Raw genomic sequence first — 15022 nt, forward strand, 5'->3', positions numbered from 1 at the left:
AAATGGTATAGGACTTTTCACCTCAGTTTTATTCCTTCTACCTGTTTACGAGAGATGTTAAACCAATTCTGGGACACCCTGTATATATATGTATATGTATATACAATGTGACGGGCACCTCGTTTTTGGATGTTGTAGCGAAGGCGCCGCACAACTTTGGCACGTCTTTTCCAGAAAAAACTAAAGTTCTTTACTCACCAAAGTTGATAGTTGGGCGCCAGGCGTGCGTTTACACGCCAACTCCAAAAATCTTAATTAGCAGCAAGGATCCGGACAAATATTTTTGATGTGACAACAAGGTCACTTGGCAGCTCAGTTAATAACACTAACGGAGAGGCGTGGGCTTAGGAGGCAATGTATAATAAATGATGGCAGAGAAACTTGTTTGTTTAAGTTGAATAAAAGGTACAGAATTTTAATGAAAACTAGTTTTTAATAATACCGAATCTTGGCAGTACAGAGTCGCATAAACAAGACAAACACAATCGAAAATATTACGATTACAACGGCGTAAAAATCTGGCGCGGTTAAATATGCGCGATCGGCAGCCAATTCAATATAAGTGATTTTCTATTTTTTGTTCGCGGTCGCGGCTCTTATTTCTTGGTACAAGGTCGGGCGGAGATGACCGCATCAATTATTTTGTTATTCGCATCGCAATAATTTCGTACATCTTTCCGAAAAGATGTATGAAATTAGTGAAAGTTCGGAGTCCAAAAAAAAAAAGCACGAATTACTACATTAGCTATAAAAGAGCAGAATGATGAACTATTACCCTCGATTTCGCGCGACTTCTAGTTCACCTAATTCAATCACTGCTAATGTGTGTAAAGAAGTCAAAGTTCAAAAAACAGTAAAAGAATCATTTCAGAATATATGTGCTTATAAAGAAGGAAGAGAAAAGGGTCGTAAACTATTAAATGCAATATTATTTATGATTGATAAAGACTGTCAACCTTTCTCTATTATTGAAAATATAGGATTTAAAAAAGTAATTACAACTGCTGCTCCTCATTACGAGATTCCATCTCGATTTACAATAAAACGCAAAACTGAAAGTAAATTTGACATTCTGTCAGCTCTGTTTAAGGAAAAATTAAAATCAATGATGAGTTGTACATTAACAACCGATATTTGGACGAATACAATGCAAACACGAAGTTTTCTTGGTGGTACGGTTCATTTTGGCGTTGGAAGCGAGCTCTATTCTGCTACGTTAGGAGTTTATGATTTAAAAGAAAGACACACTGGAGAGTATATTGCAGATAAACTCCTAGAAACCTGTTTCGAATGGAATATTCAAAAGGATCAAGTTACTGCAGTTGTAACTGACAGTGCAGCAAACATGATAAAAGCTGTGACTATCGCATTTGGTGCAAAAAAACATATTCCTTGCTTTGCTCACATGATAAATTTAGTTTCTACAAAAGCTTTGAAAATAATAAAAGTATAAACAAGTTAATTATTAAAGTAAAAACGATAGTAACGTGGTTCAAACAATCTGTAGTAGCTAGTGATGAACTTAGAAAAGCTACTACCAACGAAACAAAACTTATTCAAGAAGTCTGTACAAGATAAAACTCTACTTTGTATATGGTTGAAAGATTTGTAGAACTTCGTCGAATAGTAAATGATATCGTGAATCGTCATGTAGAAGCACCACTTATGATTACTGCTAAAGAAATTGAAATATTAACAGAAATATGCAATATATTAAAACCTTTAAAAACAGCGACAAAACAAATATGTGTTGAAGAATATGTTACAAGTAGCATAATAATTCCTATGGTTCGCTGTTTGCAGAGTAAAATAAACAAATTATGTCCTAAACATGTAGAAGGAATTCAACTAAAAGAAGATTTGTGTTGTACGAGATTAAAACACGTTTTGATCACATAGAACATGTACAGATTTTAGCGTTGTCAACACTTTTAGATCCCTGCTTTAAAAAACTGCATTTTAAAGATATACTAGCATGTTTTAAAGCACAAACTGTTTTAAAAAATCTCATAACAAAAAGTATAACTCATTTGAACAATGTATCATTTACAGAATCAGCATCCGACTCGGATCACTCAAGTAAGTTTATTCTTACTGCGTTATGACTATAGTAACCTTTTTTTTTTTTTTTTTTTTTTACATGGGAGAAATCCTTTATGGATACCCTGACCCTGGGGGAAAGGTCAGGGTTATGTGGGAATCCCTCCTCTCACCCTCGAGCNAGAGGAGGTGTACCCACTAAAACTCCCATGGTGTGTCTACCCTGCTCTTGGTAGGGAGGGACCCGGGATTCCATTGTAAGGATGCGCGCGGATCCCCCCTGGAGCTGTTTACTGCTGTGGGGAGGAGAATAGCAGAGAAAAGTTCTTCTTCATACCTCCTCTCCGAGCATTGGGTGCTTCGTCCTTGTTCTTGGTGTCACCTCGGGACACACACCGTGGTGACACCCCATCTCTTAGACCGCGTGCAGGACGAGCCGAGACCCCCACCTCGACTCGTCACGGCCCCGCGGCGGCTACTGAATAAAAACACACAACCGTGGTAGACGGTACCACCACGGGAATAACAGCCGCCGCCCGCTTGCTCGCGCGTCAAAGACGCATCCCCGGGAACGGTGGGCTAACGAGAGGCACCGGCTCCTCTCAACGCCCACCGCTCCGTTATAATTAAATCTCCCCATTCCTTCTCAGTGAGAGGAAGGGGAAACTTATTGTCACATGGGGGGCATGCCACAATTCCTAGGACGTACGCGGGAAGCGGGGGCCCCGTCACCCGCTCGCGCACGTCTTTGGGGTCTTCCCAGAGGGAAAGGTAGTCTCTCCTTCTTTCGTTCGGCTGCCTCCTTCTGCTCCATCACCGCGGAGCAGAAGGAGACAACCGCTTCCCACTCGTCTCTCTTCCTGGAGGCCAACGCCCGTAACAGGCCCTCCAGGGAGAGGTCTTCTCCTATTTTGGCGACCAGTTCTCGGCGCTCCGGAGCCCACCGTGAACACTTTTCCACGGTGTGCTCCACCGAGTCGCTGGCCGCCCCGCACGCGTGACATTGCGTCGTTGACTTGCGTCCGATGCGACACAGGTACTCACCGAAGCAGCCATGCCCGGTAAGCACCTGCGTCACACGGTAAGTGAGGCGTCCGACCCCGTTGTCCAACCACACTTGTAAGTGGGGTCGGACGACCCGGACGACTTCCTGAGCGTCCACGTCTGGCTCGTTCAGGAGCTGCTCCCAACTAAGGAGCAGTTGTCGCCGGGCTTGGCGCTCCGACCTGACGAGGGCCTGCTGCAAAGCATCCCCTGTAAGTCCCTCCCGCTGGAGTTCGACTCGGCGAGAATATCTCGCCGAGTACACGCCAGCAAGAAGGGCAAGAGGAGGCATCCCCGCCAGTACGCCCGCCGTCTCTCTCGCCACCGTACGGAAGCCGCATATCACGCGAAGAGCTGCTACTCGTTGGGAAGCGCGGAGCAATGCAAACTTACTCCGCGCTCCTGCCCTCGAAGCGGCATCCGCCCACAACGGTGCCCCATATAGGGCCACCGAGTGGACCACGTTGGCGTAAAGACGGCGAGCTTTATGCTTCGGTCCCCCAAGGTTCGGTTGAATACGCGCCAGGGCGTTGGCGACCTTCCGAACACGGGGGGCCAGGCGAGCAAAGTGCTTGTCGAAGCGCCACTTCGGGTCGAGGTAAAGACCAAGGTACTTAATAGTCGTACCTACCTCAACCCGTGCTTCACTTACGGAGAGACTGAGCGCTGGGGGCCGTCCACGGAAGTGGTTGAAAAACCACATGGCTTCCGTTTTGTGGACGGCCACTTTAAGGCCCAGTCTCTCGATGCGGTCAACGACGCAATTCGTCCCAACCTCTGCAAGCAACCTGGTTTTGGTCCATTCGTCCCTAGAGGCAACTATCAAAGTGTCATCTGCGTCGCAGATGACTGATAGTTCTCTGGGGAGCGCGGCCTGGATCACCGCATTGTACCTGAGGTTCCACAGCAGCGGGCCGAGAACTGACCCCTGTGGAACCCCGCGGTACATCCTCCTTCGTTGCAGTGATCCGTACCGGCCGGTATACCTAATCTCCCTGCCACGGAAGTAGTCTCCGAGGAGCCTACTCAGATAGGGTGGGACTCTATGATGTTCCAGAGCCCACCCTATACTGTCCCAGGGGAGGGAATTGAAGGCGTTGGAGATATCGAGAGACACTGCCAACGCCCTCCTCCCCTGCCTGGTCGACGCCTCCGTGAGGGACTTAAGGTGGAACATGGCGTCCACCGTTGAGCGTCCCCTACGGAATCCGTACTGACAGTCGGCCAGGTCGGGACCCTCCCGTGACAGGTGCTCGACGAGGCGGTTGGCAACAATGCGCTCCAGGAGCTTGCCCGCCTCGTCGAGTAAACAAATCGGCCGGTACGCGGATGGCGAGTCCGCAGGCCTTCCTCCTTTGTGGAGCAAAACCAGGTTGGCTTGCTTCCAATCTGGGGGGAACCAGCTGGTCCTCAGGCAGTCTGTCAGGATCTGTCTGAGGCGCTCTCCCAAGGGACCCTGTTCGAAGGCAAAGCCCAATACTTTGCCAAGCACGCCGTCGGGACCGGGGGCGGTATTCTTCCGCGTCATCCGACGGACGGCCCGGCGGAACTCCTCTTCTGTGACCCCCAGTTCGTTGGACCACTCAACCGGGTGGTCCACCTCCGGCTGCTGGGAAGGCCAAGTGCCTCTCCCGCCGGGGAAAAGAGTCGAGACCACCCTCTCCAACAACTGGGGGTCCAGGCTCTCCGTGACCGGCGGGGTCCAAGGGCGTAATTTGCCCATTACCAAGCGGTATGGGCGGCCCCATGGATCCGCGTCGATTGCCTCGAGGAGCTCCTGCCACGCTCAAGACTTTGTCTTCTTAATGGCGACTTTGAGGGCTTTACGCGCGATGCGATAGCCCTCGTAGGCCGCCTTCGCTGCTCGGATTGCCTCGTCGCCACGATGGAGTCGGCGACGGGCATGTGTGTACCGATGGTGGGCTCGAATGCTCGCCCTCCGGAGATCGGCTATTTCCTCCGACCACCAGTACACGGACCTCCGACTTGGTGGCCCGCGAGAACGTGGCATGGCCGCGTCGCAGATCATGACCAACGTCTCGCGGGACCACCGGAGCACCGCTCGGAGGTTGCGCGGCCCGGCCGGTGGACTTGGCCAGGCCGCGGCCTGAGCAGCGGCGGACAGGATACTTGGGTTCAGCTTTCTAAGGACCCACCCTTGGGAGCGGGGGTGTCGTCTCTCCTCGTGGCAACCCCGAAGGGGGCCAGGGAGCTCAGAGACCTTCATTGTAATGTAACGATGATCGGAGAGAGTCTCCAGATCGTCCCTGACCTTCCACTCGGACACACGTGCAATGGCGGACGGGGAAGCAAAAGTCACATCGACGATAGATCCCCCGTTGCGCCTCGCGCACGTGTGTTGCGTGCCCTCATTGACTGTGGCAAAGCCGCAGGCCGCCATGCATTCTTCGAGGGCTCTTCCACGTACATCGGTCCTGGGGGAACCCCAAGTCACCGACTTGGCGTTAAAGTCCCCCAGGACCAGTAAAGGACGGGGCTGGAGGCGGCGTATCACCCGCTCCAGCCCGTTCAAGAACTCCTCAAATTCGTGGAAGGGCCTCGTGGGGGAGAAGTAACACCCCACGATCGCCAGTTCCCCCCATTCGCATGCGACAAACCCCTCTCCCCTTTTGAGGGGGGAGAAAAAGGTGGACGCATGTCCCCACCGAAAATGTAAGGCGACCGAGCCGTCCCTTGACCCCAGCCACGACAAGTGGTCTGGGACGGAGTAAGGCTCGACCGCCACCGCAAGGCATCCATCTAGCTCCGCGAGGCTATGCACCAGGAGGTCCTGAGCCTCGCGGGCGTGATTTAGATTGCCCTGGAGAAGTAAGGACATTATGTAGTGTCCATTACATCCTCCTCCAGGGCCCTGCTCTCAGGAGAGGAGGGAGGTGCAATCCCCTCACTGGAGGACGCTGCAGTTGTTGGTACAGCGGCCGGTACTTCTTCCTGAGGAGTGGACTGGATGCCACTCCTCTGTGTAGTTTTGGGCTCCCGTTTACCCTTGCCGGGGGCAGGAGCGCATGCTCTGCTTCCCAGGCGGTGGTTTGCGGGACGCCCAAGATCCGCGCATAAGGGGCACTTGAGTGCCGACGTGCACGTTGACACCCTATGTCCCCGGTCGCCACAATTGAAGCAGCGGCCCTTTCTGTCTTCTTCCGGCGCGGTAAAAGTGCACGCGGCCATCACGTGCCCGCCTCTCCAGTACCTCTATGGGTGCACGTACCCAGCCGACCCTGAGCGTCCCGGCCTCGACAACCTTTCGGGCCGCGGTCAGTGGGCACTGCACCCATGCTGTGGACAGCCCACCGGGGGAGGCACGAGGTTGGCCGACCTTAACCTCGGTCGACCGGCAGCCCCCGGCGGACGCCACAGCTTCTTTGATCTCCTCAGGGGAGATCGACTCGTCGAGACCTCGGACACGTAAGTCAACGGTTTTCGTTGGTCTCGCGAGTCGTCCCCCCTTCTCGGACACCAAGGGAAGCATCGCGTTGTACAACGCCTCCGCCTTGGTGTCGCTATTCTCACTAGGGACCTTTAGGATTAGATTGAATACCGAGGGGCTCGAGAGACACCCTCTCTCGGACGTATTTCAAGACCTCCGCCAAGAAGCCTTCCGCTGCCCTCTCCGGGGCTGAGAGCACCACCGCCGCGGAGCGGGGTGGTCTTCCCAGCTTCAGCTTGGGAGGGGTGGCCTTGGCCGCACCCGCTCCCGGTTTGGTCGGTCCTTTTCCCCCTCTGGTGCCACCGGACTTGGCCGAGGCGGGGGTTTGGGGGGCCGGCTTCTGCTTCCTTTTCTTCCGCTCCACCACTTGAGACCAGGTGTCCTTTGAGGTGGAGGGAGCGGAAGGTTGGGAGGATGATGGCAGGGAAGCGGGCAGCGCGGGTTTGGGGGCCTGGGATGCGGCCTTGGCCGCCTCCTTATCTCCCGGCCCGGATCCGCCGCCGTCTCTCTTCTTGCTCTTCCTCTTCTTTTTTTTCTTCTTCCGCAGACCCGTACTGGGCTCTGCGGAAGTTGCTGGGGCAGAGGACGGAGGTGCAGGCGAGTTTGCTGCACTGGTTGCAGCCAGGCCGCTGCATCCCGCCTCTGCCGTGGCATCTACATCTGTCCTTCCCTGCGGTTGACCCCGCAGGGGAGGACGAATGGACAGGCAATGGACGACCTGTTCGTAAAAGACAGACAGCTTTTCAGCCATCTGCCTGTCCGTTTCCTTGCGATGGGCCTTGAGCAGAGACTCAATATCCTTGAGCTCTACCGGCTTCACCGCAGGGTGCTCTTCGTCCCGCTGGGTGCCAGTATCCGGCAGGGGTGCTGTCGCCTCCTTACTTCTTTCTCTCGCCGTGCTTGGAGGGGGAGAGATGTCCATCTCCCGCACCGGACTTGAACTACGGGAGGGCCGCGACCGGTCCTTAGGTCGTCGCGGTCTGGCCTCTCGCTGCGGAAGTGGAGGTGAAGCGTCTTTCTCGGGAGGTGCGGCGGAGGCCTTGAGCTTAGCGAAACCTATTGCTGTGAGCCCCCGCCGCAGATCCTTCAACTTGTCGTGAAGCGCGTCCACCTCACGCTTCAAGACGAGGTTTTTCCTAGAGACGCTGTCCAGTTTCGCCTGGACAGCGTCTCTATCGGTCCTCAGGGAGGAGCCGTGCCTCGTAGCTCGGCCATCTCGCCGTCCAAACGACGGTTCAGCCCCTCCAGCCGCTGGACTTCACTTTCAATGTCCATACGGCTGGAGAGGACGCGGACGGCCTCCTCCATGTTGACCGCGGCCTCCTTGAGGTACTTAATGTAAGTACCCTTAAGCCTCTTGGAGGTCGCGGCCATCCTAATCACCGACGCCGCCAGTTTGCCCGATTGTTGGACAATCTGGGACGTCGGCATGTCCCGCGTGATAATATCCGGGGTCGGCAGCAAACCCCGGAGTGAAACCGGTTCGGGCTAAGAAGGAGGGAGGGACGCGGGGCCCGACGACCGGGTGGTCGGCCGAATGGACTCAAAGTCCTCCGCGAGCTCGCGCTCTGCGCGCAGCTCCAGTTCCCTCTCCTCCTCCTCGTTTAGTTTCCTCTTGGCCTCCGCGAGGCCTACATATTCCCCGGTGGTGGGGGGAATATGTAGGCCTCGCTTCCTCTCCCTCGCTTCCTCTTATCCCCCTGGGATATCTTATCCCTCTTCACAGGAAGAGGGGGGATCTTGGAGCTTAATTGCCTGACGGGCCCCTCCTCTGCCCACAGAGGCGACTTTGACCTCCATGTCGGAGTCGTCCTGCGGCAGTTGTTTAGCGGCGGGATCCTCCCGTAACTCCGCGCCACTGCGCAAAGGACCCGGTTTCTGATCCCTGGAGGCAAGTTGAAGATTGCCTCCGCCGCTTTTTTCCTCTGAGCCGTCCGTATCAATCAGCGGTCCAATAGGCCATCTGCTGCGTGACCCGGAACGACTCCTCTGGCACTTCTCCCCACTGGTGGGTCTACACCACCAGCCTTCGCAGATGCATTATCCTGCGCCGCCCCTGCGGGGCACGCGACGCAGAGCCCGTCGTTGGATGACGACGGGAGAGAGTCCGAGACGGTAACTCCCTCTCGCCGGCAGCTGGCGGTCCTGTCTACCTGCTGCGGTACGTCATTCTCCTTAAGTTTCAACATCCCATATAATACTAAAGTTTGGTTTAATTTCGGAGTGTCCTTCTCCTAGGACGGTTCCCAACCAAGGGTAACGGGCCCGTCCTGCCCGGGTTTGGAATCAGGGTTTTTCTTCCTCTAGGTACACTCTTAGTCTGACCGCTCACTGAGGACATGTCCGGCAAGGGAGACCCTGCCAGGAACCAAAGTTCCCGCCGGCATAGCCCCTCAGATCATCACGGTACACAAGCCTGGGAACCACGTCACAGTGGTGTACCACTCCCAGGATAAAAATGGGCTTAAGAGTCCTCCTTTTTCCCCTCCGGCAAGCCCCACCCGGGGCCACCAGTTATGGGAGCGTCCAGATTTCTCGCCTCCTTGAGCCTCCTTGCGATCTACCTCGCCCGCCGGAAAGGAGGCACCCCCATACCAATCAGGTCCCGATTGCACTGTTATCGAGACCCCTGGCACCTTAACCTACCNCCGCGAGCCACATGCGATTGTTTTATAGCAGGGTCATGTGGAACCCCCGCTAGGCAAAAGCCTGTGGTAGCGACAACCCCTCTCCCAGCCGACAGACCCCCGCGAAAGGCACCCCGGCCGCGCGAACGAGCAGCACAGCGCAGCGCAGCCCCCGACTCCAGCGGGTCCCAGCCGCACCGCACTGCACCGCCCGCACCACAGCCAGGGGAACCCCCTACACGGGGCAACTCCCCACACCCGGCGGGGCATGGGAGGAGCGCCCGACCACAGCAAGAGCAGCCAGTCCGCAGAGGGCTACCCCGGCTTAGGGCCAGACTGAAAGCCGACTGATGGGTACTGCCACCGGTCAAGCAGCGCCATTTTCTTCGGAGATGCTTTGCCATGCTGCGGAAGCACCTCCGACCCGACCGTACTCCGAATATTTATACAGGGTGAGCCGGATCCCTGTCGTGGCCAAGACGGCTTGACCTCTACCCGTGTCCCTGCCTTCGTGTTTTTATACGAGGGGAAGCCAGACCCCTGTTGGTCGGTATGTGGCACCACGCGCCCGACTTCCGTGCCGATCCACCGCCGCTACCCGTGTCCCTGCTTCCGAGTTTTTAACCTGGGGGGAAGCAGACCCCTGGTGGCAGGTGTGTGGCATCACGCACCTGAAGGCCCGAAGGCCCGATTTGCGTGCCGATCCACTTCCTCCCTGCCCGTGTCCCTGCATCCGTGTTTTTATACGAGGGGGAAGGCAGACCCCTGTTGGTGAGATAGCATAGACATCGGGACTTGTCCGTCAGCCATGCATCCCCTGCCTACCCGATTCTATCCGCGATAACGCCCGTTGGAATGCCGGTCCTTCCGCGTGCACGCACGCATTGGTCCGGAACATTCCGCCCTCGGGGATCGGTATCCCTGGGTATCGCGCCCTGCGCAGGCAACCGGTCACCCGCGCACGCCCTACCTACCCGGGGCCTCTCATAGAGAGGCCAGAGCTAAGGGAAAAAGGAGAACCACCCCGTTAAAACCCACGCGGGCCCACCCACTTGCAATCGCGAGGGGGGTGCCGGTCTATCCGCATGCGCGCGCCTTGGCGCGCGGATGCATTGGCCCGGAAGAACACCCCCGTCCACAGGGATCGGTATCCCAGGGTATCCGCGCCCCGGTGTGCGCGGGGACAAGTCCCCCGCACACCCACACACACACCTACCCGGCGCCTCACATCGCAGAGGCGAGCTAAGTGACACGCACACACACACTCTCATGCATGCACCTGTCCACTCAACGCCGGACCCACGCGGCTCCTATTGTTTTGCAGGCGGGAGTAACGACGCCTGGGCACGTAACCTAGTCCCCACCCTAGACCTTCGATTATTTAGCAAGAGGAAGGAACGACGCCTGACCCTTCTATTATTTTGCAGGCGAAAGGTTGCCGCCTGAGCACGTAGCTCCCCTCAAGTGTCGACCCTTTAATTATTTTGCAGGGTAGAGGACGGACCCCTGAGAACGTACCGTTCCCAGCCCTATGCTCTCTTATTATTTTGCAGGGGAGAGAGACGGTCCCTGGGCACGTTGCCGTACCCCCCTACCACCCACCCCTCGCGGCCTCTAAACTCCGCGACAGCCTGTCGCGTTTTTATACGAGGGGAAGGCTCGACCTCTGTCGGTGAGATAGCATAGACATCGGGACAAAACCGTCAGCCATGCATCACCCATTTACCCGGACGAATATACGCGCGAACCCGAGGGGATGTTGGACCGCTGCATGCGCGCACAAAGTGGCGCGGATGCTTTGGCCCGCTCATTCCCACAAGTATCCCACAGGGATCGGTATCCCTGTTTATCCTACTCGAGCCTCTCATTGTAGAGGCAAAGCTACTGGTTTCCTTTTAGTCTGACCGCTCCCCGAAGGCCTGTCCGGCAAGGTAGAACCTGCCAGGACCGAAGTCCCGCCGGTATAGCCCCTCGGATCATCACGGTTCTCAAGCCCGGACACCACGTCAAGGTGGGAAACCGTCGCCTGGGATGACTATAGTAACCTAACCTAAGTTAACCTAACCTCTAACCTAACCTAACCTAACGTAATACATCGTACAACTGTTATAATTAACAATTATATTATTCTTTTTCTAGGCTCAAGCGAATTTTCTTTATGGAGCGATCATCATAAGCTCGTTCAAAATACCTGGAATAAAGCAAAAGCAAACGATTTAGTTTCTGAAAATATGCCGTCAGAAATCACTCTTTATATGAGAGCACCTGTTAGTCGACTTGGAGATAATTCTTTAGAGATGTGGAAAGAAATGAGTTCTACATATGTATATTTATCGAAAATAGCATTTAAATATTTAACCGTAGTGGGATCATCTGTTCTTTCTTAAAAGCTTTTTTCAAAAGCTGGCTTGATTTTGACGCAGCAACAAAATAAATTGAAGGGGAACATTTTATCAAGATTGTTATTTTTACATTCTTTAGACGAGCAATGGTGGTCACTATAATTTTTTTAAATTAATCTTATGTATTAATCTTTTTTTAATCATACTTGTCTTTATGATTGTATCTGCTGCTTGTAATATTTTTAAAAAATTTTAATAAAAGACAAAAAAAGAAATTCTATTTTGAAGTTATTATTTATTTTTTATGTTAATATAATTTTTATATAGGTAATAATATAACAATTTAACTTGAAATTGTTATATATATATTTGCAAAACACATCCAGCGATCGGTTCTTACTACCGTGGAAATTTATTACTAGTTTTAAACCATAATAAATATCAAAATATTAAAATTCTAAGGCTATATAGAGCCAGTGCAGGATGATGTGCATTTAAATAAATGTGCTCAGATATGTGTCAAAACGTTTTGACTGGAATTCAGTTAAAATATTAGACATAGAACAGAACTATTATAAACGTCTAACCTCCGAAATGTTACACATTAAAAAACAGGAGAACGGTCTGAATTTGATGAGGGACACTGAATCTTTGCATGACACATACATTCCCATACTTGACAAATTTAATATACAGAGGGAGTTGTGTTACTCTTCGAATTCAATCGTTTGTTTTTGACTCAGTATCGTTTTTATCGTTGATCAAGTATGTCTTGTTCAAGATACTCAATTTATATTGATTGATCAATTTATATTTATTTGATTTTTGTTATTTTTATTTTTAAATTAACTTAAGGTATGCAAATTGTTTGTTTTTATAATGACATCTATGTATTTAAATTGTTTTATTGATTGTGTTCATTATATTGTAATAGATTCAATTGATATGGACTTGAATTATAGTCGAAACGTTTTGACACATATCTGAGCACATTTATTTAAATGCACATCATCCTGCACTGGCTCTATATAGCCTTAGAATTTTAATATTTTGGAATTTTTGAAAGAGCTTGAGGTCAACGCCTTATTATTTTGCTTTATAATAAATATCTTAATTCGTTTATGAAGTATTAGTTATTATTTTATTTTTAGACAGCAATTTAATATCATTTATTATGATATTTGAATTAATTATTTAGATGTTTAGTTACTGCTGTAACACATTTTATTTTTATTTTAATAATAACTTTGTAATACTAAATTTTAAATTATATACAATTAAGTTAAATATATTAACTTATATACAATTAATTTATATACAATTATTAACTTATATACAATTTATTATTATTATGTATTATTTATGCGATATTTTCGTTCCGATATTATACTTTATCGATATTTTCGTTTCGATATATATCGACTATCGATAATTGCTTTTGATATATTATATGATACAAAAATCGATATTTTTCTTTTGATGCTCATTCCTACAATGATCTCGGCCAATTCTGAAGTTACTTTTGATGACGCATGTCGTTTCTCAGCCGGGTAATTAGCCAATTATACTTCTTGTCTCACGGCGCTATGATTGACGGCGGCCACGTGCGTATCGGCAATGTGTTAACGCGGGCCCTTTTCTGGCCCTTCGTCAGCCCTCTTCACTTAATTTCTGCTGCAGATGCTCGTTCGGGCCCATACTCTTACATGACGGGGCTGACAACTCCACTGGGAGCCCCGCTCCAGTTTTTGTGAAGTCGGAGTACCGGTATCCTCCGTTTTCCAGTCCGTCGACGACATCATCGCCTCACGCTTCGCGCCTATGTGGCCCTTATGTCCCTGTATCGCTGTCTCTTTATTGCCTCTCCTCCTTGCTCTTTTACGACCGACGCTACGTGTCGTGAGCCGCTCTCTCTCTCTAAGCTGAAAGGAATTACGAAATAACCGCCAAGCGGTTTGCACGGCAAAATCACAATTTAGGGGCGTTCGAACGCCAAAATTAGCCTGAAAATACATGAATAAAGATTAATAAACNTCGCAACGTTTCAATCAGAAATAGCAAACGCTATAGGCGCCGAGCGCCTCCGCTGATACACGCGTTTTCGCTTGTCGCGCGCATCTTAACGAGCTGCTCTCCCTTAAATCGTGGAAGACGCAAGCTCATTGCCTCCCGTGCACGCCGAAATTATTTCTTTGTGACGGACACGAAAAGTGTCACGTTACAATATATATATATATGTATATATATATATATGTATATATATATACTTATATATATACAGGGTGTCCCAGCAAGTCCATATCACCGCTCGTAGGCAAGTAGAAGGGGTTATTCTGACTCGAAAAGTCCTTTACTATTTTGCGAAATTGCAATAATTAACGAATTCTTAATAAATAAATATCCGGGAATGAGCGTGCAGACACGTGCAAAATGACAGCTCGGAGTTGTCATTTTTTCGCGCGCTCATACGTCGTAGTAACGGAATGGGAGGAACTAATAAACAGCATATAATATACATAAAAAATCAATAACTAACTAATGTGACGCAAAAATATGGACTTTGTATTTTTTTAATTGAAACGATAAAGTATAATGTCAAGATAAGTTAAAAATGAATGTTTTTATACTTTTGTAATTACTTATTTACTCTCTCTCTCTCTCTCTCTTATTACTCTATTAATAATTATTTACTTTTATTTATTTTAAGGTTTACATAGAAAGAAATATTTAATTATTACAAGAACTTAAATTTTTTTTCTATTCTTTATAGGATTTTTTAAATATATAAATACGTAAATAAATGAATAATTGTTATAGAGACATCTTTCTTTAATCACGTAAATCGTTTTTATTTACTCACATAATTGTAATATCAAAATGTCAATATAATGATTAGTATGTTATTTATGTATTTAGTTTATTTATAAAAAGAATTTCATAGAAAAAAATTAGAAGTTACCATTTACCAACAAAGTGATTGTAGCTCGTGAAACAATAAAACCGAATAAACAGGCCGATGCAAACAAACATACAAAATGCTAGTGTGTTTACTTCTTTATTCAAACCATAAAAATTACAACAGACGAATCTTCAGTGTATAAACAGATACATGTAATGACGAATTGTTATAATTCATTTGTCATTACATGTATCTGTTCCTACACTGATAAAGATTCGTTTGTTGTAAGTTTATGACTTCAATCAAAAATTAAACACATTAACAATTTGTATGTTTGCTGTACGCGCAACACGTATCTTTCTCTATAAAAAGTATGACTATAAAAATTTTCCTCACAGTATATAATAATCTTTTTCACAGTACTATACAAATCTTCCTACAAGATCTATTCTACAAAAGAAATGATATCAATAAGTNACGCCAAGTACAGTCTTGTATGTTTATACATTGTTACAAAAATATATAAATTATATAAAACTTTGTAAGTTGTTTCTACGTTGCAAAATATAAATAAAAAATATTCTAAATCAATAGAAAGTTTAAAATATTGTATGACCACTGC

General features: G+C 49.3%; 1 protein-coding gene across 1 annotated transcript; it reads right to left on the reverse strand.

The window, feature by feature from the left end:
• Positions 1–6614: 6614 nt before the first annotated feature.
• Positions 6615–7454, reverse strand: LOC109861490 (predicted GPI-anchored protein 58). Its single transcript, XM_020441164.1, has one exon. The coding sequence runs from the start codon at positions 7452–7454 to the stop codon at positions 6615–6617; it is 840 nt and encodes a 279-aa protein (XP_020296753.1).
• Positions 7455–15022: the final 7568 nt, after the last annotated feature.

This window comes from Pseudomyrmex gracilis, unplaced genomic scaffold (genome assembly GCF_002006095.1).
Source record: "Pseudomyrmex gracilis isolate BER0280 unplaced genomic scaffold, ASM200609v1 scaffold_786, whole genome shotgun sequence".
Lineage (NCBI taxonomy): Eukaryota > Metazoa > Arthropoda > Insecta > Hymenoptera > Formicidae > Pseudomyrmex > Pseudomyrmex gracilis.

Bases quoted from the DNA above. Each gene is read 5' to 3' on its own strand.
- LOC109861490 (XM_020441164.1), bottom strand. From the start codon at position 7,454: ATGGACATCTCTCCCCCTCCAAGCACGGCGAGAGAAAGAAGTAAGGAG.